The 26,291-nt window shown below is 43.5% G+C and overlaps 5 protein-coding genes across 5 annotated transcripts; 3 read left to right on the top strand and 2 right to left on the bottom strand.

Annotated features, from left to right (window-relative positions):
• The first annotated feature begins 86 nt into the window (after nucleotides 1–86).
• Nucleotides 87–2,834, top strand: LOC6043107 (zinc finger CCCH domain-containing protein 13). Its single transcript, XM_001855818.2, has 3 exons — nucleotides 87–274; nucleotides 330–1,624; nucleotides 1,685–2,834. Exons 1-3 carry the CDS (start codon nucleotides 215–217, stop codon nucleotides 2,832–2,834), a joined length of 2,505 nt encoding a protein of 834 aa, XP_001855864.2. The 5' UTR covers nucleotides 87–214.
• Nucleotides 2,835–2,851: 17 nt separating this feature from the next.
• LOC6043106 lies at nucleotides 2,852–3,447 on the bottom strand. Its single transcript, XM_001855815.2, has 2 exons — nucleotides 3,312–3,447; nucleotides 2,852–3,251 (listed from the first exon to the last, which is right to left on the bottom strand). Exons 1-2 carry the CDS (start codon nucleotides 3,333–3,335, stop codon nucleotides 2,943–2,945), a joined length of 333 nt encoding a protein of 110 aa, XP_001855861.1. The 5' UTR covers nucleotides 3,336–3,447; the 3' UTR covers nucleotides 2,852–2,942.
• An 8,720-nt stretch (nucleotides 3,448–12,167) lies between these two features.
• LOC6043105 (exportin-5) lies at nucleotides 12,168–17,117 on the top strand. The gene is made up of 6 exons (XM_038253715.1): nucleotides 12,168–12,379; nucleotides 12,593–12,807; nucleotides 12,865–15,539; nucleotides 15,609–15,969; nucleotides 16,043–16,211; nucleotides 16,281–17,117. The coding sequence occupies exons 2-6, from the start codon at nucleotides 12,689–12,691 to the stop codon at nucleotides 16,635–16,637; spliced, it is 3,681 nt and encodes a 1,226-aa protein (XP_038109643.1). The 5' UTR covers nucleotides 12,168–12,379; nucleotides 12,593–12,688; the 3' UTR covers nucleotides 16,638–17,117.
• A 1,623-nt stretch (nucleotides 17,118–18,740) lies between these two features.
• LOC6043104 (25S rRNA (cytosine-C(5))-methyltransferase nop2) lies at nucleotides 18,741–21,469 on the bottom strand. The gene is made up of 2 exons (XM_001855808.2): nucleotides 21,249–21,469; nucleotides 18,741–21,181 (listed from the first exon to the last, which is right to left on the bottom strand). Exons 1-2 carry the CDS (start codon nucleotides 21,346–21,348, stop codon nucleotides 18,894–18,896), a joined length of 2,388 nt encoding a protein of 795 aa, XP_001855854.2. The 5' UTR covers nucleotides 21,349–21,469; the 3' UTR covers nucleotides 18,741–18,893.
• Nucleotides 21,470–21,650: 181 nt separating this feature from the next.
• Nucleotides 21,651–23,092, top strand: LOC6043100 (zinc finger protein 69). The gene is made up of 3 exons (XM_001855803.2): nucleotides 21,651–22,495; nucleotides 22,558–22,738; nucleotides 22,805–23,092. Exons 1-3 carry the CDS (start codon nucleotides 21,772–21,774, stop codon nucleotides 22,875–22,877), a joined length of 978 nt encoding a protein of 325 aa, XP_001855849.2. The 5' UTR covers nucleotides 21,651–21,771; the 3' UTR covers nucleotides 22,878–23,092.
• Nucleotides 23,093–26,291: the final 3,199 nt, after the last annotated feature.

Raw genomic sequence — 26,291 nt, 5'->3', positions numbered from 1 at the left:
CGAAATTTCAGTTTTTTTTTTTTGCGCTGACGAATGTCAAACCAGCGTGTGAACGTACCCTTTCTTTTTTGTCGGAGTTGACGTTTTAGCGCGCAAATGTCATCACAAAAAAGAAACAGATGAGAAGCAGTTTCAATTTCTATTTTCATTAGATTTTAAATTTTAAACACATAAATCGGGTTTTAGATGGTAATTCCTGCCCAAATTGCTCGCAATGGAAGATGACTACGATATCTACGGGGATCTGGAGGGTTTCGAGGAGGAAGCAGCACAGGTGAGTTTTTCTGGAAGGGTATTTGATTTTCAAGCTGACGACCTTCTCTTCCCAGGACAACAAAGTGGTCCACGAACTAAACGCACAAATCGCCGAACTGCGGGAGCGGATCGCCGAGAAGGAGCACGAAAAGCAGGACACCATCGCCCGGAACACGATCCTGCTGGAGAACATCTCGTCGCTGCTGGTGACGGCCAAGGCGGAACTGAAGCGCAAAGACGCTGTAATAGCGGACATCCGGCGGGATCGGGACAATGCCGCGTTCCGGCGGAAACGAAATGTGCAGCGGCACGATCAGGGCACCCAGACAACGCTGGTTCGGCTGCTGAGTCGGGAGGTGCAGACGGAGGGGGAGACGCCGTCGCGGGTTGTTAAGAGGGAGAGGGAGGCGGAGTGGAAGTGGGAGCGGAAGCGGGTTGAGGAGGACCAGAGGCGGCGGGAGGAGGAACGGTTGAAGGTGAAGGAGCGCGTTCCGGTGCGGGAGAGGCTGGGAGGGCGCGTTGTGATGTCGCGTCCGGATCGGAAAAGAGGTCGTGGTCGGAATCGCGAGGAGGAGCGGGAACGGGAGCGGCAGGCACGACGAGGACCGCGATCCCCGGAGGTGGAGCGGCATCCGGTGCGGTTTCGGAGTCCAGTGCGTGTCAAGGCGGAAGAGAGTAGCGTTCCGGATTCGGCGTCGGACATTGAGCTTTCGCGAGCGTTTATTCCGATGAACCGGAAGGAGTTGGACCGGTACGTGAAGGAGATTGGCCGCGAGCAGAACCGTTCTCCGGTGGTTGTTGAGGTCACCAAGCGGGAAAAAATTGGCAAGCCTTTGAAGGATGTTAAAGGGGAAGAGTTGTGGGACACGCGACCACGTAAAAAGACCAAAACGCCTAAAAAGCATCGCAAACTTGTCGGCAAGACTCCGGTCAAGCGAAAGTCTCCGGGGATCATTCAGTCGGATGAGATCGGCACGACCGCTTGCGGTAGCAGCGTTCTGTCTCCGGTCAAATCGGAAGACATTGAGCAGCGAATGAGCGCCCTGCACGGCCATCCACCGCTGCCGGAACCGCCGAAGGTGGTCATTCCTCCGCCGCCGGAACCGCCCATTATCGAGGACGTGCCGGAGCTGCCGCTGGAGGACGATGCCAAGCTGAACGACAGCCGCGAGCTGAAGATTGTGGAGTCGAGTGACGAGCAAGTTGTTCAGAGTGAACCGACTGTGGAGGATGAGCAGAACTCGTCGGCGGAAACGGTGATCGAACGGTCCCGCGTGGAGGACGACGTAGATCTGGAAGATGGGGAGGTCATCACGCCTGCGCCGAGTCCGGCGCCACCTTCGAAGGAGGAAATCGCCGAGGCGAAGAGGTTTGTCATCTGGAATTGTTTGAAGAATGTAATTTCAACGCATTTTTTCTTCGTTTTTAGGATCGCCAAAATTGCCCAAGCCGTTGCCCAACTTGCCCAAGAAACGAAAATCAAACTGGAACAAAAAGAGACTGATTCTCCGCTTAAGACCAAGGTCAAACAGGTTAAGCTGAAGCGCAAGCGTGCCGATCGTTCGCCGAAAGTTGAACCCAACCCGGAAGAACTTCCCGTGGAAGTTGCTCCTCCTCCTCCCAAGGAACCCACCCCCGAGCAGGACCAGCAGACCAAGCACAAGCGCAACCTGAACGGAGCGTTTGAACTGCCCGATCAACCCAACACCCAGCGAAGAAACACCTTCTCCGGTGCGCTCGTCAACGACAAGGCCAAGCGCAAGCCGAGACTGTCTGAACCCGGTTCCTCGAAAGTGGCCGCCACCAAGAAGACCGAGGCGCTGCACGAGCTGTTTGGCACGGATGACGAAAATTCGTTTGTGGTGGCGCCGCCGCCGGAGGAAGAAGTGACGGCGCACGGCAAGAGAAAGCGAACCGAGAGTGCTGGGGAGGTGGTGGAGGGTAAGAAGAGTCGCAAGGTGGAGGATGCGACCAAAGAGGACAAGGCGGTTGAGGAGGACAAAAGATCTGCTGGTACGGATAAAAGCGAAGAAGTTGCCAAGAAGGAAGTTGTGGACGAATCAGTTGTTGAGGATGAGGGCAAGATTATTCCTAAAGACCAGGGTGACTTGAATAGCAGAGAGGAGCAAGAGGAGAACGAAGCCCTCACGCAGAACACAACAGAACCCGACGAGGACATTGAAACTCTCAAAAGCGATTCAGCGACCAGCGTTGAGAGCGCATCAACTGCCCAAAGCGATCAGCAGGAACTTGCGTCCGGGAGCGAACCAGTTTTCAACGGATTCGATGATCCGAAAGGCGAAGCTGATGAGCCCACCGTCAACCAGGATGAAGACGTTCCGAAAAAGGAGGAAATTGACGACCCTAAACACGAGGAAGCTGCTGCCGCCGCAAACGCCGATGAGGACGACAAACCGAACCACCCGCCAGAGACGATCGTCGTGTCCAACAAGTACTGCGAGTACCGCATCGAAGACGATAACGAGGTGGAGACCACATTCTACGTGACGCGCAAGAAAAAGCGAAAGACCAAATCCAAGTCGCGGAATGCGTCCCTAAATGCAAGTGGCGCCAATTAGGCCAACCAAAATTTTTACACCATATTTAACTATAATTTTTATAAGATTAGATACTTTAGCTTATATTTAAACCCGTTAAATATACACGACACTAAACTCCAAAGTTCTTCACCACAGTTCCGTTTGGACGGCCTTGTCGGCGGTTTTCAGCACAGCCCGGCGAAGCCTTTCGTCGTTTTCGAGGGTGGCACCGTCCGGCGGCCGAATGCCGCTGTCGGCCAGCAGCCGCCGGATGGTGTCGTCCCGTTGGCGCATCGCACCGACGTACGTAGCCGAGACCGAGCTCCAGTGGCTCAGAAGGTCGGTGTGGCGGACGGACGTCTCGATTCGTTCTCCTTCGATTTTCATGGCCTTGGATCGAAGGCGGGATAGTTCCGCCTGGAGGGATGCGATTGTGGCCTTGGTCTGGGCGGATTTCTGTTGAAATTTTAAGATTGAAATGAAGTTAAAATTGTAATATTTTCACAATGTACAAACCTTTTTTTGGTCCATTTTAATCATCTTCGATGATCGGAGCTCGATTTGCAAATTTTATTTTCGGATCTTCGCGCGGTTCGATTCACAAAATCAAAACAAGGCCCTTCAAAGGTCACGTAAACAAAGTGGAACACGTTCGCAAGTTGTAAGGGCATCTCTACCATGGATCCCAAAAAGGGGGTTTGGGGGGATTTCAGTAACAACATTTCAAAAGGGCGAAACCTGCGATCCTGCCGTTTCGGGAAAATCAACATTCAAAATTTTGCAATTTCGATCAATTCCTATTTCCACAAAAGAGTATGAAAACCATAAATTTTGTCAAAACGTAATAGAAAATAGCAATAATTTCATCATAGAGAGCAATTTGGAATTAATTAAGGTATTTTTGCTATTAAAAATTGAGAAAAAGAAATTACGCCTTTTTGAAGAGCGTGCCTACATTTTCGCCCCACCGTATTCGCCACCCACTCAACCAAAACAACGGTTTAGCCCATCAGGTTACGCCACAAAGCAAAAGTAAACAACAGATTCGCCCTTTTGATTTTTGTTCATTTTTCGTGATTTTAACGAAAACAGTGGTGAAACAACTATTTTATCATTGTGAAACGTTACAGTCAGTGATAATACACTCAACCCCCGGTGGTTGGTCACTTTTTCGTTTGACACTTTTTTAGTTTGTACCCCGTTGGTTGGTCAAAGCCAAACTAAAAAGTGACGAACTGTCACTTTTTACACGGCGCTCACGCACACTATCAAAACAAACGTTTGGTAGTGTGTGTGAACTCCGTGTAAAAGGGGTGTCAAACTAAAACGTGACCCCGTTCGTTTGACAACAGTTCGTGTCAAACCATCGGGGTTTGAGTGTACAGTGATATTTGCAACCTCAGTGATAAAAAAAATTGGTCTAGAAAGCCTTCATAAGCGTGGTGATTATTGCATTCGATCGTAATATTACGATCGTAATTTCTCGACTCACGATCGAGATTTTTCGATAGTAAGATTACGATCGTAATTTGTCGATGCACTGAAAACCCAACCAGACATGCATTTGAACGAACTGTACTTGCACTTCCCGTTCTTATAAGCACATCTAGGAGGCACAGAACATGGTGTTTTTACCACCTTACGAGAACGCGTGCCGAACTTTTAGCGGCTCTTTGAAGAATTGTACATGTTTTTTAAATGTTCTACTATTTTTCACTTATATTTTGAGCTAGGCCAGTTCTTTTCATGAAATGTTGTAGCGCCTAAGCTCAATCTGAGATCTTCAAAAAAAAAATTAAAATATTAAATTAAAACTCACCTTAAACAACAATGAAATTTATACATTTGCAAGTAAAGGACTCGATTAGTTGTTTCCTAACATGGAAATCCAACAGCACAGGTTTAAAAGGCCAAAGAATTTGCAAAAAACGGGTTTCCGTAAAAATGGTCATCAAACATACGAAGTTCTTATCTTCTTAGCCCACTTGGCAGCTATTCCGGATAGTTTCTATTTGTTTCACACACTGATAACTGCTGAATATTTCACTGCACGGTTTACTTTAGCCTTATTTTCCTCATTTTTCCATTACACAAAGTTGAATCCAGAAAAAACCATTGACATTTGCACGTACAGTTAAAGTTCTGACACAGAGCCCGTGCGCGTACTTTGATTAAAAACACGGTGTTTTTAAATCTTAGAAGAACAAGAGCAGCACCCGTGCCGTGCCGATGCACCTCTGAACCCAACCATGGTAATTGGTACCATATTGTAGGGTTAAATTGAGAACACGCACCGACGTATTTTTGCTGAAAACATTCCGTGCTTGGATTCACTGATTAACGCAGTCAGTTTTACCTAGTTTTACTATGTCGAGAGCGGTATGGTAATTTTAACCCTCCAATATGGAGAGAATGATAATCATTTCGTAATTGCTACCATGGAATTTTGTGGAAGCATGGTACATTTTACCATATTTGCGTTTACTTCCACCAAAAAGCCACAGTTAAATTAATAAGCAGCATTTTTAGCAAATGTTCTTAAAATTACCATGGTCGGGCGTTCAGTGTGGTTGTCGATGGAGAGTCGTAATTTGTCGATAGTAGATTGAGATCATTCAATCGTAATTTCTCGATCTACCATCGACAAATTACGACCGACGATAGAGTAAATCTCGATATAGTTTCAATGCTCGTCTTCAAAAATTTCAAAATTTTTTAAAGTTTCAAAAATTTAAAAAAATTAAAAATTTCAAAATTTTTTAAAAATTTCTAAACTTTCTAATAATTCAAAAAAAATCTGAAATTTCAAAAATTTCAAAAATTTCAAAAATTTCAAAAATTTTAAAATTTTTAAAAATTTTAAAATTTTTGAAAATTTTAAAAATTTTGAAAATTTTGAAAATTTTGAAAATTTTGAAAATTTTAAAAATTTCAAAAATTTCAAAAATTTTAAAAATTTCAAAATTTTTAAAAATTTCAAAAATTTTAAAATTTTTAAAAATTTCAAAAATTTCAAAAAATTCATAATTTTTAAAAATTTCAAAAATTTTGAAAATTTCAAAAATTTTAAAAATTTCAATTTTTTTTAAAAATTTCTAAACTTTCTAATAATTCAAAAAAATCTAAAATTTCAAAAATTTCAAAAATTTCAAAAATTTAAAATTTTTTAAAAATTTTGAAAATTTTGAAAATTTTAAAAATTTTGAAAATTTTGAAAATTTTGAAAATTTTGAAAATTTTGAAAATTTTGAAAATTTTGAAAATTTTGAAAATTTTGAAAATTTTGAAAATTTTGAAAATTTTGAAAATTTTGAAAATTTTGAAAATTTTAAAAATTTAAAAAATTTCAAAAATTTTAAAAATTTCAAAATTTTTAAAATTTTTAAAATTTTTAAAATTTTTAAAATTTTTAAAAATTTCAAAAATTTCAAGGAAGATAGGAAAGTGCGGTCAAGTTTGGATTCGGGGTGGCACGTCAGTTCGTCAGTGATATTACGATCGTTATTTCTCGACTCACGATCGATATTTCTCGATAGTAAGATTACGACTTACCATCGACAAATCTGGAGTTATTTTTTATTTAATCTCGATCTACATCGACAAATTACGATCGTAATTTGAGAAAATCTCAATCGTGGATCGAGAAATTGGGTATTAAAGCCCTATGTCAATTTTTATGTACACGATAAAAAACATTAAAAAACCATTTCTGATAACTTTTTTTCATTTTAATGCAAAATTTTTTTTTACAAGACAACATTTTTCCGATGGATCAACTATGGTCCCCTTGGAACGAGCTGTCAGGTAGGAGCTTTTCTGTCAAGAAGGACCGCGAGGTTAATTTTTCAAAATTGATTTAAAAATCCATTTTAAACTCTTTGTGCTCGTACAAAGGGTCATTGTACTCAGAAAAATAAGCTTTATCGCTGTAAACAATAATATCAGCAATCTAAGCTTCATTTTAGGACCCAATTACGATCGGAATTTGTAATGCCGTTTTTTTTTAAATATTTTTTATAATTTCGAGAAAAATTAGCATCCTGCGCTCCAAATAATCGTCGCAGAAAGATATCGTCGCAATGGGAAAGCCCAAATCCTAGATGGCAGGCAGAAAGTAGGCTTAGACAAATTTTAAGATAATTTTGGCTGTCAATCAGAGATGTTCGTGGCACTTTTTCTGCTGGCTGACGATTGGGTTGGTTTTGCGGTTGTCTGGTTTCGGTGGCGGAATCTACGGTTCTGAGACCTTAGCGGCCGGCTTTATGGAACTGGGTACCGGGTCTGATGGAAACAAAGCGGGCATTGTTGGCTTCGTCGGGAGGCGTTCCCATCATTGCAGAACTTGGTGCCCAGTCATACGCTAATCCAGGCATGCTTAGAGGGGACACTTCCTGACGGTTAAGTTCCGTGGCCTGATAGATGTCGGCCTTGATTTTGATGACGCTAAATGGCGCAAGAAGATGGCTGAATGTGGGAAAAAATCCAAAAAATTACCGAAACATGGTTCCACCAACGAGTGTTTTTCTCTGGTTCCACGTAAACCATCAAAAGCTATGTTGAAGTATCAGAAAACAGTATCTGACTAGGTATCTGATGAAAAATCACCGCACAGACCGGTGGCCGGGATACGACTGAAAGATCCTGATTTGTCTAAATTTTGACTTCATTTTCATATCTTTTAACATGACATCTAATGCATAAGAATCCTAGATTAGCAAAAACATGAGACTGGAACATCGGAACCGGTTCCACGATCTTCGGTGGCCAGAACCTTATTTAAGAAACAGCGTTAGTGCGTCGGTTAACTGGCCATGCGACGTATAATACTAGTTGATTTTGAATGAAGAGTGTCTTTAGTGTACCAATTCGTCTCCTGGCTGGTTCCTATATTCTCCGGTGGTCATATGCGGACTCCGTTTTTGGCAATCAAAATAGCAACAAAGTCTCAACCACATCCCCCTAATTGCGTTTTATATTAAAAGAACGCTGTTGCGAAGAAACTTCTGGGTCGAAATACAATTTCATATCAGGCATGATCCCTGCAACAAAAGGAAGAAGTTATATTTTCAATATTAAATATTATTTCCATAAAAACGCTCACCATCTTTTAAAATATTATCGAGACGAAAAAATAGCATAACCAGTTGAGCTGAACTGACAGCAATGTAAAGTGTAAATCAAAACGATTACTGCGATTAATTGAAAAACTCCTTGAGCTTCTATATTTGAGACCCCCTCAAGATAATCACCAAAACTGATTATTTCTCAATACGCGCAATATTTAAACAAAATATTTAAAAAAAATCTTAGTTCAATTTTTTAATAAATTAAATAAGAAAAATTTCAACCATTTCAAAAATTCCAAAAATTTTAACTATTTTGAAAATTTCAAAAATTCCAAAAATTTTAACCATTTTAAAAATTTCAAAAATTTCAAAAAAAATTCAAATTTTTAAAAAAAAATTATAATTTTAAAAATTTCAAAAATTTCATTTTTTTCAATTATTGAAATTTTTGATATTTTTTGAAATTTTTGAAATTTTTGTTATTTTTGAAATTTTAAAACTTTGGAATTTTTTAAATTTTTAATTTTTTTTAAATTTTTGAAATTTTTAAAATTTTTGAATTTTTTGAAATTTTTAAAAATTTTAAAATTTTGAAAATTTTGAAAATTTTGAAAATTTTGAAAATTTTGAAAATTTTGAAAATTTTGAAAATTTTGAAAATTTTGAAAATTTTGAAAATTTTGAAAATTTTGAAAATTTTGAAAATTTTGAAAATTTTAAAATTTAAAATTTCAAAAATTTAAAATTTCAAAATTTTTAAAATTTTTAAAATTTTAAAATTTTTAAATTTTAAAATTTTAAAATTTCAAAATTTCAAAATTTTTAAAATTTCAAAATTTTAAAATTTTTAAAAATTTCAAAAATTCAAAATTTTAAAATTTCAAAATTTAAAAAATTAAAAATTTAAAAAATTCCAAAGTTTTAAAATTTCAAAATAACAAAAATTTCAAAATTTCAAAATATCAAAATTTCAATAATTGAAAAAATGAAATTTTGAAATTTTTAAAATTATAATTTTTTTAAAAATTTGAATTTTTTTTGAAATTTTTGAAATTTTTAAAATGGTTAAAATTTTTGGAATTTTTGAAATTTTCAAAATAGTTAAAATTTTTGGAATTTTTGAAATGGTTGAAATTTTTCTTATTTAATTTATTAAAAAATTGAACTAAGATTTTTTTTAAATATTTTGTTTAAATATTGCGCGTATTGAGAAATAATCAGTTTTGGTGATTATCTTGAGGGGGTCTCAAATATAGAAGCTCAAGGAGTTTTTCAATTAATCGCAGTAATCGTTTTGATTTACACTTTACATTGCTGTCAGTTCAGCTCAACTGGTTATGCTATTTTTTCGTCTCGATAATATTTTTAAAAGATGGTGAGCGTTTTTTATGGAAATAATATTTAATATTGAAAATATAACTTCTTCCTTTTGTTGCAGGGATCATGCCTGATATGAAATTGTATTTCGACCCAGAAGTTTCTTCGCAACAGCGTTCTTTTAATATAAAACGCAATTAGGGGGATGTGGTTGAGACTTTGTTGCTATTTTGATTGCCAAAAACGGAGTCCGCATATGACCACCGGAGAATATAGGAACCAGCCAGGAGACGAATTGGTACACTAAAGACACTCTTCATTCAAAATCAACTAGTATTATACGTCGCATGGCCAGTTAACCGACGCACTAACGCTGTTTCTTAAATAAGGTTCTGGCCACCGAAGATCGTGGAACCGGTTCCGATGTTCCAGTCTCATGGATTGTTTTTGCTAATCTAGGATTCTTATGCATTAGATGTCATGTTAAAAGATATGAAAATGAAGTCAAAATTCTAGACAAATCAGGATCTTTCAGTCGACCGTATCCCGGCCACCGGTCTGTGCGGTGATTTTTCATCAGATACCTAGTCAGATACTGTTTTCTGATACTTCAACATAGCTTTTGATGGTTTACGTGGAACCAGAGAAAAACACTCGTTGGTGGAACCATGTTTCGGTAATTTTTTGGATTTTTTCCCACATTCAGCCATCTTCTTGCGCCATTTAGCGTCATCAAAATCAAGGCCGACATCTATCAGGCCACGGAACTTAACCGTCAGGAAGTGTCCCCTCTAAGCATGCCTGGATTAGCGTATGACTGGGCACCAAGTTCTGCAATGATGGGAACGCCTTCCCGACGAAGCCAACAATGCCCGCTTTGTTTCCATCAGACCCGGTACCCAGTTCCATAAAGCCGGCCGCTAAGGTCTCAGAACCGTAGATTCCGCCACCGGAAACCAGACAACCGCAGCCAAAACCAACCAACAATCGTCAGCCAGCAGAAAAAGTGCCTACGAACATCTCTGATTGACAGCCAAAATTATCTTAAAAATTTGTCTAAGCCTACTTTCCTGCCATCTCTAGGATTTCCAGGGCTTTCCCATTGCGACGATATCTTTCTGCGACGATTATTTGGAGCGCAGGATGCTAATTTTTCTCGAAATTATTAATAAAAAATATTTTAAAAAAACGGCATTACAAATTCCGATCGTAATTGGGTCCTAAAATGAAGCTTAGATTGCTGATATTATTGTTTACAGCGATAAAGCTTATTTTTCTGAGTACAATGACCCTTTGTACGAGCACAAAGAGTTTAAAATGGATTTTTAAATCAATTTTGAAAAATTAACCTCGCGGTCCTTCTTGACAGAAAAGCTCCTACCTGACAGCTCGTTCCAAGGGGACCATAGTTGATCCATCGGAAAAATGTTGTCTTGTAAAAAAAAATTTTGCATTAAAATGAAAAAAAGTTATCAGAAATGGTTTTTTATCGTGTTTTTTACCGTTGTACATAAAAATTGACATAGGGCTTTAATACCCAATTTCTCGATCCACGATTGAGATTTCTCAAGAGTCAAATTACGATCGTAATTTGTCGATGTAGATCGAGATTAAATAAAAAATAACTCCAGATTTGTCGATGGTAAGTCGTAATCTTACTATCGAGAAATATCGATCGTGAGTCGAGAAATAACGATCGTAATATCACTGACGAACTGACGTGCCACCCCGAATCCAAACTTGACCGCACTTTCCTATCTTCCTTCTCACTCACCCTCAGCGATCAGCGATTGTCAAACAGACGATTTGACAGATGCGCAGTTGCACTTGCTGAGAAACTTTCAGGAACAACAAATGAAAATGGGGAAAAACATATTGAAGCCTGAAAACCTTGCTGAAAACTTTTGCAAATTCTGAACTAAGTGATGAATATTTTTCAAATCTTGCATTATTTAATGTGAAATGAGGCAAGAAATTTTGTTAAACTTCTAAATTAGGCTATCTTTTAGACTTTTCGTAACATTTCCATTCCAACTCTTATCCGCCATTTACACATGTTGTTCCAGAATTCTTCACAGCAAGGAAACAGCTGATCTGACAAAACGTCAAACTCGAATTCTGACAATAGCTGAAGAAGAGAACAGCAGAAAGAAAAAGAAAAAGTGTGCGGTCAAAAATGATCGACCAATTTGTTCCTGGTAGCACGTCAGTTCGTCAGTGGTAATATTACGATCGAATGCAATAATCACCACGGCTGCATGTTAAATTAACTGTGGCTTTTTGGTGTGTAAAGTGTAATCGCAGTCGGACTGAAAAAATCGTATAAAAAAGTGCGAAAACGAACTCAGCAAAGTGCGATTTTCAGTTACAGTGTACGAGTTCCCCTTCAAGGCTAGTCTGCAGATCGGAAGGAAAGGGGTCAAGAAACAGCTTTACGAACAGCAGAACAAAGGAGAGGGAGCGATTTCTTTGGGCTTTTCTTCACCCTCTCTGACTTGCTTGCGCTGCCGCTGCTGCCCATTTGATTTTTTTCTTGACCGGTTCCTTCCAAAGTGCGTATACCGCTTCAAAGTGTACGTAGCCCCTTAAAAGTGCAGGTCGTGTAAAGGTGTATTCACATTATACCGCATCCGCAGCCGCAGCCGCATCCGCACAAAATTTGACAGTACGGACGCACAGTGCGGACGCGATTTCTCCAATGCATTTCATATGCAGCCATTCACACTGTTCCGCATCCGTATCCGCAGTACGGATCCGTATACGGATGCGGAACAGTGTGAATGGGAACATTTGAAATGCATTGGAGGAATCGCTTCCGCACTGTGCGTCCGTACTGTCAAATTTTATACGGATGCGGCTGCGGCTGCGGATGCGGTATAATGTGAATACACCTTAAACAAACTGGACCACGTTCACGCCACGTCCCTGCTGTCAGAGTTCCTGGCAGCACTGCCCGCTCGCTAAAAACTTCCCAGAATCTCCACCGCAGCTCGCGTGACGCCACCATCGCTGTCTGTCACCCGCGGCTCCATGCAAAAAGTCAAAAAAACGCGAAGCAAGGAAAATTTCTTGGTTAAACTCGCGCCCGTGTTTTTCCGCACTTTCCACGTTCCAACAGCGGTCCAAGGTGTGCGCGAAGGTGTATCGGCCGTCGACGGCAATGGTTCATTGTTAGCTGGCAGGCCACTCGGAGCAGATCCGGTAAGATTTTGGTCGGCCGGTTTCGCGTGCGGAATGCTTGGGAACTTTGCGGGGAAGAGGGAAGTTTGGTGAAAAAGCAAGAGGGTGGTGGGGGTTCGCAGACTGCTGCGATGTCCACCACAAAAAGAATCATGGAGCGATTGTTTTGCCTCGCTGTCAACATTTCGCAACTTGGGTGAAGATTTGAATAATCTTTTTTCTCAATGTTTTTAGATTCAACGAAGTAAGCAAGGAAAATTGGACTGAAAACATCAACAAAAGTTCAACGACGAAAGTTTCAACACCTTGAGAAGAACCTAAAAATCCGGGATGGAACCAGCAGGAGAGGTGGTTGGCCTGGCCAACGAGCTAGCTCGGGCGGTCAAGATTACGCTCGATCCGGCCGCGTCCCAGCAATCTCGCATGGATGCCTATGTGGCGTGTGAGAGGTGAGTGCTTTGAAGTAAACGACCTTGGTTAAGATTTAACATTGTTGCTCTTTCTAGATTTAAGGAGGTTTCTCCGTTGTGCGCCCAGGCCGGTCTGTACCTGGTGATGGGCAACTACCCGTCGATCGTGCGCCACTTTGGGCTGCAGCTGATGGAGCACACGGTCAAGTTCAACTGGAACAGCATCTCGCAGCAGGAGAAGATCTTTATCAAGGAGAATGCGATGAAGCTGTTGAGCACTGGGGTTGGTGAGGCGCAGGACCAGACGGTGTCGCACATCAAGGATGGGCTGTCGCGGGTCATCGTCGAGATGATAAAGCGCGAGTGGCCCCAGCAGTGGACGACGCTGCTGGCGGAGTTGAGCGACGCTTGCTCGAAGGGTTCCGCCCAGACGGAGTTGGTTCTGTTGGTGTTTTTGCGGCTGGTTGAGGACGTGGCGCTGCTGCAGACGATCGAGAGCAACCAGCGTCGGAAGGACATTTACCAGGCGTTGACGGTGAACATGTCGGAGATTTTCGACTTTTTCCTGAGGCTGATTGAGTTGCATGTTGGGGAGTTTCGGAACGCCACAGCCGTGGGGGATAAGAACAAGGCGTTGGGGCACAGTCGGGTTGTGCAGGTGGTGCTGCTGACGTTGACCGGGTTCGTGGAGTGGGTGTCGATCAACCACATTATGGCGGCGAACGGGAGGTTGCTGCAGATCTTGTGCATTTTGCTGATTGATGTGGAGTTTCAGCAACCGGCCGCCGAGTGTCTGCTGCAGATTGTGAACCGCAAAGGGCAGATCAAGGACCGCAAGCCACTGCTGCTGCTGTTTGACGAAGCCCCCGTGGGGCACTACTACCGGGCGGCGCTGCAGACGGAACTGTTCGGCAGTGAGCCGTACTACCAGTTTCTGAAGAAGCTCATCCAGGTGTTGAACGGGTTGGTGACTCAACTGACGGGATTGTGGGGAAAGGAAGATTGCCAGGTATCTCGGCAGAGTTTCGCCACCTTCCTGGAGACGATCCTGACCTTTACGCGCCACTCGAGCTACACGCTGTCCCACTCGGCTGCCCTCGCCTGGATGGCCCTGCTCAAGCACGAGCAAATCGCCCGCGATCCACTGCTGCTAGATTACATTCCCAAGATCATCGAGCTGTTTGGGCCGAAGATCATCAAACTAGCCTACCCGACGTCCCGCCCGACGGAGATCACGATGCATCCGCAGACGTTCATCAGCTTGGACTACGACGGCGAAGAAGAATGGCTCGTGTTCTTCGCCCGCTGTCGGACCGACTTCCTGGAGATCTTCCGGCAGGCCACGTTGATCGCTCCGCTGGTGGCATTTTCCTACTGTGAACAGTGGCTCAACTCACGCCTCCAGAAGGCAGCACATTCCGAACGGAACCTACCGCCGTGCACGGTGACCGATCCGGTTTACCTCGAGTGGGACGCGTTGGTCAACGTGCTCGAGGGTGTCCTCTCGCGAATTCTCATGGTCACCGAGCGGCCGTCCGTCGCAGCCGGACTCCGTTTGCTCGAGGAATCCCTCAAGGTAGACTCCAACGACCCGCTGATCCAGTCAGTGCTGCTGTCCTGCATTTCTTCACTGTTTGTGTTCCTCAGCATGTCGTCCTGCCAGATCACGGCGGCCAACTGCGTGGCCATGTCCGGCGTCCAGCTGCTGCCACGCGTCTTGGATAAGGTGTTCCAAGCGTTGGTGTTCCAACTCCCGGGCGAAACCCGCCAAACCCGCTCCGTTTCCGTGAAGAACCTCCGACGACACGCGGCCTCCCTCATGGTCAAAATAGCCCACAAATATCCACTCCTTCTGCTGCCCATCTTCGACCAGATCAACACTAGCGTAACGGCCCTGATCCGCCAACCGGACCAGCTGAGCAACGTAGAGCAGGTCACCCTGCTGGAAGCGCTCCTGCTAATCTCCAACCACTTTTGCGACTACGAACGCCAGAGCACGTTCGTCGCCGAAGTCACCCGCGACGGAGTGTCCCTCTGGATGCACCTCGCTCCGATCATCAAGAACGCACACACCTTCATCGACTTTGTCGGCCTCAACAAACCGCCCATCTCGCCGACCTCCGGCATCGCCGACCCGGCCAACATCAACCGCGGCCAGATCGTCTACGCGCTCAACCTCATCCTGGGCGTCATCAAGCGGTGCTCCTGGCCGGACGACCCGGATCGCTGCTCGCGCGGTGGCTTCGTCGTCGCCCTCACCGAGTCCGGCAATCCCATCTGTCGAAATCCGGCCACCTCGCACGTGGTCCCGCTCCTTTCGCACATTCTCTCGCTGATGCGGGTGCTCAACGAACTGTGGAAACCGGACGCGATCGCCGCCATCGGCGAGTACTTCAAGAGTGCAAACGGCATGCAAGAGCACGAAAAGAAGCAACTGCTCGGGATCTCCCCTGCGCTGCAGGACCCGCTCGATCCGAGCGTGAAGAAGCCTCCGACGGCGCTGGATCGCATGCAGACGTTCCTGTCGCTGATCTTCGAGCACTGTTACCACATGATGGGATCGGCAGGACCCTCCCTCGGCCGGGATCTGTACGCCCTGCCGGGCATCGCCGACGCCATCATCGGAAGCATCTTCGCCTTCCTGGACAACGTGCCGGACTTTCGGCTGCGAACGATCGTGCGCGTGTTCCTGAAGCCGTTCGTGTACTCGTGCGCGCCCATCTTCCACGAGGTCGTCCTGCTGCCCATCTTTGCCCACTTTGCGCCATTCAGTGAGTTTGTTGTTATCTTCCCTCGAATAATCTTGTAGCGAGACATCAACCCCGAATTTCTTCTTTCAGTGCTCACAAGACTGACGGCCCGCTGGCAGTACATCACGGCGCTGTACGAGTCCGGCGAGCTTGGCGAGGACGTCAACGACACCCAGGAGGTCCTCGAAGACATGCTGAACCGGACACTGACCCGAGAGTACATCGAGGTGCTGAAGGTGGCGCTCGTGGGCAGTACGGTTGATCCTACCAACTCAAACGCCTCCAGCGAAGCCACCATGGACACGATGGACGACCAGAGCATGGACGGGCCACCGCAGGCGCTGTCGCGGGCCGCCCAGTCGGCGATGACTTCGGAGGTGATCAGCGATCTGGGTGCGAAGTTGCTGCGCAACCAGTACACCTGCACGCCCATCGTCATGACGGTGCTGAGGTGAGTTCACAGCATTTGATTGCCGCGCCCGCATTCGAAGCTCAACTTGACAAATCTGTTTCTCCACGCACAGCGTCCTATCGTGGACCGACAGCAACTCTAGCCTGAAAGCCACCCTCCTCAGCGGCCCAGTTATTCGTTTCCTCGCGTCCGAACAACTCATCACGGATACGCTCGCCTCCAACATCATCATTGCCGTGCTGCAGGGTCTTCAACTGCACGGCCAGCATGAAGCTAACCAGGTTCGTCAAAACCCCTCCCATCTCCAAACAAAGTTCATCTCTAACAACCCTCCCCCCCCACCCCACTAGGCGTCCCTCATCACGCTGGGCGTCCAAGCGTACGAGATTCTGCGGCCCAAGTTCCCCAACATCCTGGAGGTGATCCAGCAGATCCCCAACATTAGCGCCGCCGACATCCAGAAGCTGGACGAAAAAATCACCCTGACCGCCACCACCAAGGGCAACAAGATCGACAAGGCCAAGAAGGACCTGTTCAAGAAGATCACGTCCAACATTGTCGGACGCAGCGTTGGCCAGCACGGCAAGAAGGAGGTACGGATCGTGAACCTGCCGCCGATCGCACAGGTGCCACGGAGCGCGTGCAGCAACCCGATGGACAACGGCCAGGACACGGGGCTGGCGCATCTGTTCGCCAGTCGGAGTTAGTGAACGAGCGCGAGCGGGACCCAGTTTAAGTTAAGTTTGCTTCATTATTTTAAAATCAGTTTTTTTTGCACGCAAGAAAAAAGGAAGGTGTCAATCTGTTGCTTGTTGAACATTCGCGCCGCCGTCGTTTTTATTTTTTGCCATTTTTTGTCGCGTCGCGCCGCGACGCGAGTTTGCCGCTGTTTAGTTATTATTTATTGAAAACTCCAGATTTTGTGTATTTGAGTTGTACAAAACAAAAGATGCAAGCGCCGTGCGAAGATTTGGTATGAATTGTGTTAGAGAAGAAGACGAAGATTGTTCGTAAATTTGTTCCTGAAGAGCAAAAGGAAAACAGCAGGACTCGATGACATTCACTAGGCATCACTAAATAAGTGGAATTTAGTACATGGTAGAACTATTATTACGATATACATTTACCTTTGCAAGAGAGAGAGAAAAACAAAAGAAACGACAGTGTTTCAGAGGAGAAGACAAAAAGCCTGGGAAAAATACAAAAGTTGAAAAGTATGGAAATAAAATAATAATCACTATTATTATCAAATGAAATCAATGCAAAGGTTTGTGAGTACTTTGAGAATAATATCACAGCTTACATTGAGTATTAGCGTCTCACTCGAAAATACTGGTGCCATTTCGAAAAATTTGGGCCGCAAACAAAACACATAAGCTCTATGCTAAATTTGCGCTTCTCAAACACGGATGTGAACTTCAAGTACCTATCTACTTTCACAAACATATTCATGATATTGATATTCACGTAATTTTGTATTTTGTTGTTGATATTCCTACATTTATACCGCTATTAATCTAAATAGAGTTATTTATAGTTGAAATTAATTAATGGTTCTGCATTTTCCAGTAATTTTTACAACACTCGTTTCACTTTCAAATATTTTCAAAAAAAAAAATCTTCGTGGTCCTGTCGTGACAAATTACTATCTTCAACTGCTCATCTTTTCCGCTGATGCTTTTGTCGCTGTCCACGCAGTTCCTGGATCAACATCGCCGCTCAGCTGCCCTGGACGTTTTGGAGATGTACCATATCATCAACACAGATCACGCCGTAATATCCGGAGTGATGTGGATGCAGCCATATGCCCTACTTGAGAATAAAAAAAAACCGTTTTGCAGAAAAAACAGTCACCAAGATTAATTGTGTTATGTCTGAAAGTTCCCAGCAGGAGATTACTTAAAGAAAGATTTAAACCGCGCTTGGATTATATTTAAATGATAAGCCCTAAACTTAAAAAATATGTTATTTTCCGTAAACAAGAACCTTAAAAACTCGCTAAAAACTTAAATTGGAAAATGATTCTGTGTTTGAGAAACTTTTGCAAAATTATCTACGTATATTCTAGAAAATTAAAGTTCACAAGCGTATTCGTTCTACCTACTTAAAGTTCACGTCCGTGTTAGGGAAGCGTTTGGCCTTGACTTTTCTGTGAATTATTTAAATCGACGCCAACATTTCAAGAAGCATCATGTACAAACCATGCATTTTGAGAAAAACGCATTTGAATGTTGAGCATCCATTTTCAATTCCCATTTTAATATAAAAGCAAAATAAGATGTTCTAATGATAAGAAACGATGAAAAACGTTGCTTTTATTGATACTTGATCATCCATATTCAATAAAACATTATTTTCGTAATTTTATTTGAGAAAAACAAACATAACTTCTTTTGAAATCACCAACGTTGATATCACCCTGCTGTCACACTGAGGGGGGCGCTTTGTTATGATTCGTTTTTCTTCGCCGAATGTACATGGCGTTTTTTTCATGTTGCTTTTTTTCGTCACGAGGTTTATGTAGCCTTTTGTTTGACAGGTTGATAGGGCTATATAAACAGGGATTGCTGATGGCAGAGATTTTGTTTATGTTACTTTATTAAAAATCATGATTAAACAGACTTTACTGAAGTAACTTTTGCTCATTTTTGGTGGAGAGGTAGCTTATTAGAAGTACTTTCAAAATATACAATAACCCAGAAAGTGTCAAAATGTACATGATGCCTTTTGAAATGTTACCGTCGAAATATTTCAAAACGTGGCATTGTGCGTGTTTCTGATTTTCGAAGGCAAAATGAATTTTCATTCAGTTCGGCTCAACTAAAAGCAATCTTTATTAAACATTATACTGTGAAAGTTGTTCACAAATATGGTTTATAACATGATTTTCTATCATTTCCATCATGATACAAACATGTCCTCGGTAGAATAGTTTAACACCACAACGGTCACCCAATCCGCCTTCAACCCTCAACCTTGAGCTTCTTCTTCTTGGCCGAGCTCTTAACCTTGGGCGTCACGGGACTCGCCTTCGGCGTAACAACCTCCTCCACGTCCACCTTCAGCTTCTTCTTCTTCATCGAACTCTGGCTCTTTGCCGCGGGTGGACTCGCGACCTGCGGCGTCTTCACCTCCTCAACCACCTTCTTTTTCTTGGTTGAGGTCTGCGCTTTCAGGGGTGTCGAGACCGGCGTTGCCACCTCTTCAAGCTGTTTCTTCTTCTTTTTGGAACTTTGCGTTTTCGCTGGGGCTGGGCTCTGCTCCGGCGTTACGATTTCCGGCTCTTCCTTGGGTTTCTTTTCCTTCTTGACGGGTTTCTCAAACACCTTGACGACGTGGTTCGGATCTTCGCGTGCCTTTTTCCGCTTTTCGATGATGTCCTTGTAGTACCAGTCGCGTTTGTCGATCTTCTTCGGAAGTGGCTGTTCCGTCGCTTCGTCGCTGCCAAGGTCTTCGATGCCGGATTCCTTTTCGTCTTCTTCTTCGGCTTCCTCGTCCTCGTCCGGCTGGGTCTTGGGGATGGCGTCGGAGAACTTTTGCAGCTTGGCGACGAAGAATCCGTCCATGTTGAAGGTGTGCGGGTAGAAGCGGCGGGTCAGCTTCATCGAGGGGTGGTACTTTTGGCCGCAGAAGTTGACGAGGCCTTCGGCACCAAAGTCGAGCCCGGTCGGGACCAGTTTGACGTTGCGTTTTCGCAGTGCGTAGTCGATGACCCATTCGTTTTCCTGGGGGAGGATCGAGCAGGTCGAGTAGACGAGGTAGCCGCCGGTTTCCGAGTTGGCGCTGAGGCAGTCGATGGCCGTTAAAAGGAGTTTGCGCTGGAGGTTGTAGCAGCGCTGGATGTCGATTTCGGTTTTGGTGGTTTTGACGGACGGGTCCTTGGAGATGACGCCGGAGCCGGTGCACGGGGCGTCGAGCAGGACGCGATCGAAGCCGGTCATGATGTCGCGGTACTTGGTTCCGTCCTCGCTGGTGACGATGGCGTTCTGAATGCCGAGACGGTGGAAGTTGCCGACCACGGCTTGCAGACGGTCCTTGTTGACGTCGTTGGCAAACAGGACTCCGGTGTTGCGCATCAACGCGGCAATGTGCGAGCTTTTACCTCCCGGGGCAGCGCACATGTCCAGGATGCGTTCGTTTTCCTCTGGGGCGAGGGCCATGACGGGGAGCATACTGGACGCGCCCTGGATCATGTAATGTCCGGCCAGGTACTCCGGAGTGGCGCCGAGCGGAACCTGGGAAGAGTACACGACCAGACCTTCCTTGGACCACTTTCCGATGGGGTCCAGATTGACGCCACGATTGATCAGAGCCTGGGCCAGATCGCGCCGACGGGTTTTCAAGCTGTTGGTACGGATTGTCAACGGTCGCTGTACCTCCGAAGCTTCCAGGAACTCAAGCAATTCGTTCGGTGAAAACAGCTTGATCAACAGTTGCATGAAGAACTCGTTGTAGCTGTAATACAGACAAAGATCCTTCTGCAGCAGCTCCATGTACTCCGACCGGGATCGGTTCTTGTCCCGATTGACGGAGAAATCCGAAAGCACTCCGATGACCTCTTTGATGCGCATGTGGACGTCCTGAATGTTGGTCACCTGCTCGTTCTCATCCGGGAATTCAAACGGTGCCTTGTTGGCCATCTGCTCTTCCAACTCCTCCCGAGCCAATCGCTCGTCCTCACTCTGCTTCTTCCGAAGCTTTTTCCCTGCCCGTTCAATCGGAAGTGCATCCTCGTCATCATCGTCCTCTTCCTCATCCTCCTCCCCAGAATCGTCATCCGAATCCTCCATGAACCCCTTCAACTTGCCAACCTTGGCCTCCGGCTCGGCATCACTATCGTCATCGTCCTCCTCCTCATCCTCGCTATCATCGCTGGCCAAGATATCCCGCTTCCGTCCCTGCTCCGGCTCGTCATCACTCTCCTCCTCCTCCTCACTGTCCTCCTCAACCTGCTGCGGCACCGGCTTCGCCTTCGCCAGCTTCGCATACTTTTGCTGCGCCTTCTGCACGTTCATCGGCAACTGCTCCGGCTCTACCTGCGGCGAACCACGTCCCTCATCTTCCTCCTCCTCCTCGTCACTTTCATACTTTCGCTTCTGGGCCTTCTCCTTCTTCTGCTGCCGCTGTTTGCCCTTCTTCTCCTTGGCCTGTTTGTTCTGCTCCTGCTTCTGCGCCTTCAGCTCGTTGCGCTTCTTGGCGCGCACCTTTTGCCGGTGGGACAGCTTCTTGCCCTCGGGATCGTCTTCCGTGCCTAAAAAAAACCGACGTCGAAATTGAAGGTTATGTCGTCGCTGCCTACTGCGCTCAAAACAACAAACCTTTCAGCAGGTTCTTGTCAAAGACGGGATCCTTCTGCTTGCGGGCCTTCCGGCCGGGACCCTTTTTCGGACGCTCCTCGAAGTTTATCTTGCGGCCCATGGTTCTTCCGGGGGGATCCGAATTCGGAGCGGAGTAGTAAGTGTAGACCGCGGCGCACGACACACGACCGACTACCACGAGGGGGACTAATGTTTACAACCACGGCGATTTGAAAACAGCAGCACGCGTTTTGTGATTGAGGCACGGAGAGAAAAGCGCGATTTGACAGTTGAGTGGGTACACGTTACCGAAAGAAGGGGAGGAACAATTCAACACTTTACACGTTGAAAAGGTAGTAAACGTATTTGCGCGCAAAACGGAAGAATTACCCATTTAAAGACTTAAATTAACTTATCGTGTATTGTTTTGAATTAGCTCCGATAAACAAAACAATTTCGTGAGCTGTTCAAAAATTCGAAGGAACGTGATTGAGGCCGTTGTAAAATTAAAGTGAAACAATTTCAATATAAATTTTAGGTGAAAATGAGTGAAAATCTCAACCCTGATCCAGCATCCCAAGGGGCGTTGACCCTACAAGACTCAGAACTCAGTTCAGAAAACAGCATGTTCGTGTACGTAGAAACGGACATCAAACCAGAACCAGAACCGTTCTTTCTGGAACGATCATCCTCGACCATCCTACAGAAACCCTCGGAACCTTCGACACGCCACAAAAAACCTCCACCCTACGAACGGTGCGATTTCTGCTTTCAACTGCTCCAGCCCGAAACAAGTGTCCACTTCGACGCGAGCGGCCAGTTTTCGCTGGAGAAGAAAATCGAATTTGTCCTCGCAACCGACCTGGGCCAAACCCCACCACGGTGCTGTGCCCACTGCTGGCACATGTTCGAGCTGTTCGCCGGCTTCAAGCGGTCCTGTCTGGTGGCTCTGCGCAAGCAGGAAGAATTGCGCGCCTTCGAGGTGCCCGGTGGTGCCGCCCAAACCGTAATCCGAGTCGTCGCCAAAGATGCTCCAGCACGGCCGCCAAAGCAGCCCGAGCAGACGCCCAAGGTCATGCCGTCGGGAACGGTCACACAGGTGCGATATCCGTGCGGCTCGTGCCCGCGAACCTTCGCCAGCAAGGCCGGCCTGAGCATCCATCGGCCACAGTGCAAAAAGGTCGATAAGCCACGCTTCCGGTGCAAACTGTGTCCGGCCTCTTTTCCGCGACCGCCTCTCCTGCAGAACCACATCAACTGGCACAATAGTGAGTGCATGAAATTATCAGCTTGAAATCATTTTTCAAACTTATTTGTGTAAAACTTCCAGACTCGAAACCGTTCCGCTGCCGGCTAAACAACTGCATCGCCACGTTCACCAGCGATGCCAGGCGCAACAAGCACGAAAAGGAGGTCCTCAAAGATCCGGAGCTGCGCTGCACGATTTGCCACAAGAAGGTGCGAGTCGCTTCGTCGATGAAGCGGCACCTGCGGCAGTATCACAAGGACAGGTAAAAATAGTTACTTTAAAAGCTTTTTTGTATTAATTTAACACCAATACTTAACATTTCTTTCAGGAATAAGGACAGCAGTATCGTTACCGCCGAAGAAACCACTTCCGGTTCATGCGACAGTGGAACAAAAACGTGACTAAACTGAAAGTTTCATTTTGGTAATGTCACCTCAATCATGTGATATCAGTTAAATAGATTGATGTGCAAAGGGCATATTTTTCTTTATTTTTATTTTCTTTCATAAAACCGGTGTGCTGCTCTGTAACTAGTTCGCATAGCGGAGCGGCCTCTAAATTGAAAATTTCAAAAAATCTTTCAATAAATTGAATATATATTTTTCAAACACAAAAACATATTTAAATTTTATTTATTCGAATTTTTAAAATTTGATTTCTTGTCTTGTTTTTCCGCTATTTAGTACTTTTTTTTTAAATTTTCGAGTTGATCTTTAATTTTTTTGAATTTGGATTTAATGTAGAAATCTGAGAATTTTTGAATTCTTTGATTTTTGAAATTTTGAACTTTCTATCTCTCCTCTTTTTCTTGATCACGAGCTCTCACCGCCTCGCTCACCGCTGAGTCTTTCGTTCTCTCGGAAGGAGCGCAAAACTCCATATAAAAACGAACCACCTCAGTGATTGGTGCCTTCCTCAAAACATCTTTTGAAAATGCTTTCTGTTTGTATTGAATTGCGCAAGCGTTACTAACGTTGCTGCCATTAGATCATAGGCAAACGAGCTTAGTGCTATTGGAAATTTAAAGAATCATCTAAAAAAGCACTGCGGCCTACGTCATCAGCCGGATCTTTTGCATTTTTTACTATTTTTTGTATTCGTAAAAAAATTGTAAAAGCAGAACTTTTGCAGGATTTCATTAAATTTTATAATTTTCAATATAAACTTCTGGGACCTCAAACAGGACCTAACGCAACAAACCCGAACAAAATCCGTTTAGTCAATGTTCAGAAATTCATGTGAATCAAAATCATGTCTACACACATCCCCACAGTATTTAAAAAGTTCAATTTTCTAGTGATTTTATACCCTTTCCTCAGCGAGGAACGCAAAAACGGTCCAGATACAGTCATCCCACATATTCGGAACACCCACAAATTCGGAACACTTTTGTGGTAATTTTTCAATAGAATGCAAAATGCAACTTTTCTGCCGACCCTGCTATTTTTAAGGCCTTTATTTGGACATTCTTTTGCTATTTCACCAGTAAAAGTAATACTTTTCAAACAAAACTGCATTTCAAGACTATTTTATCCAGAGCAGCAAGATACTGCCTCCAAATTGCCCGTTCCATGATTGTGGGATGTTATTGTGTCTCCCACAATTGTGGAACACCTGAATTTAACTGATATTTTCACAAAAAAGTTATCAGACCATTCATAAAACATCACTAACCATGAGTTCTATTGGTTTCAGAGTGCAAAGTCATTATTTTGCAAAAAAAAAATGTACACCTGGAGAGAAAAAAAAGTTTGTTTACATCGTAAGAAAAAAGTGTTCCGAATTTGTGGTTTTCAATGGTCAATGTTTTTCTTCGAAAACTTGATATAAATCGTAAAAATGTACAGCCGGTCTATACATCAATCGAAAGATCGTAAGAAAAGCTTTCACATGAAGGTAAAAGCAAATAATTATGTTCAATTATCGATTTGTTATGATTTTTTGAACATTGGCCGATCTGTAAACTGTTCCGAATATGAGGGATGAGTGTACTCAAGAAATTAAAAAATAAGAAATTCTAAAATACAAATGAAAATATTAACTTTTGAAATATAAATATACAAATATTCAAGAAAATTTTAAATTATAAGTTTTAAAAATTCTAAAATGCAATTATCCAAAAATTGAAAAAAAAAAATTGAAGATCGTTCTCAACGCTGAGCTTTTCGTTCTCTCATAAGGGCTAGTACAGAGCTCGGAAGGAATGCAAAACTTCTTTAAAAAAATAACCTAATCTACCTATGTGGTTGATGCCTTCCTCACTTTTTACCAACAATGGGTAATATTAGTGGTTAAGACACATATTTCAGCTATTTTTTAAGATTCAGAAAAATAAGCACACAGATATAACTTAAGTGGTCATAACTCGAGGCAGGGTTGCCAGATAATCAACGTTGTGGACTCGTTGGAAAGGTCTTGATTACCTTGATTACCAAACCAACGATGGGTTGGATGATGGATCCGGACATCGTTTACATACATTTAAGTGAGATCCGGCTTCAAAAAAGTACATAAATATCACTTAAGTGGTCATAACTCGAGACAGGGTTGCCAGATCTTCAATGTTGTGGACTTTTTGGAAAGGTTTTTCGATTACCTAACCAATGATGGGTCGGATGATGGATCCGGACATCGTTTACATGCATATAAATGAGATCCGGATATACAGTATGTAAAAAAAGTATTTACACCCCTTGGGCACTATGCACATTTTGTGATGAAACATGTAGAAAATTTAAAGTTTAACAGGAACCTAGTACTACGTTTTGTTCAGAAACTCATGCAAAACATTTTGCTACAAAAAGCTCATGAAAAGATGATTTCTATAAAAAGTTATATAACAAATACTATTCCGAAAATAAAAAAGGTGCAAAAAAAGTTTGTACACCTTTCGAAAAATTAACATAAATAATGTTATTTGTGGACAAATCACTATAAATCCAGTCTCCCAACTCCAAATAGGCATCCTTGACTGATTAAAAAAATAATTTGGATTGAATATAAAGTTTACTAACTACTTAGTATAAAAGTTTATATAACTCTGGAAATTCTATATAAAACTTATCTAAAGTCAATTTTGCAAACTTTTAATTCAACTAAATGTCAATATATTACCATAGAAATGCTAAATAAACATTTTGGAGTAGGTATAACACCGTTTTGGGGGTATTTGTATCGATAGAATAGATTTTTCGTTGGAATTTCGTACCAACCCGGAATTACGTCGTAGGAAAATCCGCCGGCATCCGAACCGGTCCACGATTCACAAGTCAACCTATGTGGAATCGGAAAGGGCATAAAATTTCCGATCTTTTGATACCCATACATCTAGGTTTTCTTTAAAACCTACGTTTTTAAATACCTGAGCAAAAAGTAAGTTTGATCCACGAGAACAAAAATTACGAAATTCCATACATTTTTGGCAGGTTGCTCAAACGAAACGATAACAACGTTTTTGCTTAGGTATTTAAAAACGTGGGTTTTATAGAAAACCTGGATGTATGGGTATCAAAAGATCGGAAATTTTATGCCCTTTCTGATGCCACATAGGTTGACTTGTGAATTGTGGACCGGTTCAGATGCCGGCGGATTTTCCGACGGCGTAATTCCGGTTGGTACGAAATTCAACGAAAAATCTATTCTATCGATACAAATACCCCAAAACGGTGTTATACCCACTCCAAAATGTTTATTTAGCAATTCTATGGCAATATATTGACATTTAGTTGAATTAAAAGTTTGCAAATTGAGTTTAGATAAGTTTTATATAGAATTTCAGAGTTATATAAACTTTTATACTAAGTAGTTAGTAAACT

The sequence above is a fragment of the Culex quinquefasciatus genome, chromosome 2 (assembly GCF_015732765.1).
Source record: "Culex quinquefasciatus strain JHB chromosome 2, VPISU_Cqui_1.0_pri_paternal, whole genome shotgun sequence".
Classification (NCBI taxonomy): Eukaryota; Metazoa; Arthropoda; class Insecta; order Diptera; family Culicidae; genus Culex; species Culex quinquefasciatus.
This window is presented reverse-complemented; position numbering and strand designations above follow the sequence as displayed.

Bases quoted from the DNA above. Each gene is read 5' to 3' on its own strand.
- LOC6043107 (XM_001855818.2), top strand. From the start codon at position 215: ATGGAAGATGACTACGATATCTACGGGGATCTGGAGGGTTTCGAGGAG. The intron at 275-329 runs GTGAGTTTTTCT...TTCTCTTCCCAG, and splicing joins TCGAGGAGGAAGCAGCACAG to GACAACAAAGTGGTCCACGA. The intron at 1,625-1,684 runs GTTTGTCATCTG...CTTCGTTTTTAG, and splicing joins GAAATCGCCGAGGCGAAGAG to GATCGCCAAAATTGCCCAAG.
- LOC6043106 (XM_001855815.2), bottom strand. From the start codon at position 3,335: ATGATTAAAATGGACCAAAAAAAG. The intron at 3,252-3,311 runs GTTTGTACATTG...AAATTTCAACAG, and splicing joins TTAAAATGGACCAAAAAAAG to AAATCCGCCCAGACCAAGGC.
- LOC6043100 (XM_001855803.2), top strand. From the start codon at position 21,772: ATGAGTGAAAATCTCAACCCTGATCCAGCATCCCAAGGGGCGTTGACC. The intron at 22,496-22,557 runs GTGAGTGCATGA...TAAAACTTCCAG, and splicing joins CCACATCAACTGGCACAATA to ACTCGAAACCGTTCCGCTGC. The intron at 22,739-22,804 runs GTAAAAATAGTT...CATTTCTTTCAG, and splicing joins CGGCAGTATCACAAGGACAG to GAATAAGGACAGCAGTATCG.
- LOC6043104 (XM_001855808.2), bottom strand. From the start codon at position 21,348: ATGGGCCGCAAGATAAACTTCGAGGAGCGTCCGAAAAAGGGTCCCGGC. The intron at 21,182-21,248 runs GTTTGTTGTTTT...GGTTTTTTTTAG, and splicing joins TGACAAGAACCTGCTGAAAG to GCACGGAAGACGATCCCGAG.
- LOC6043105 (XM_038253715.1), top strand. From the start codon at position 12,689: ATGGAACCAGCAGGAGAGGTGGTTGGCCTGGCCAACGAGCTAGCTCGG. The intron at 12,808-12,864 runs GTGAGTGCTTTG...TGCTCTTTCTAG, and splicing joins GCCTATGTGGCGTGTGAGAG to ATTTAAGGAGGTTTCTCCGT. The intron at 15,540-15,608 runs GTGAGTTTGTTG...TTCTTCTTTCAG, and splicing joins TGCCCACTTTGCGCCATTCA to TGCTCACAAGACTGACGGCC.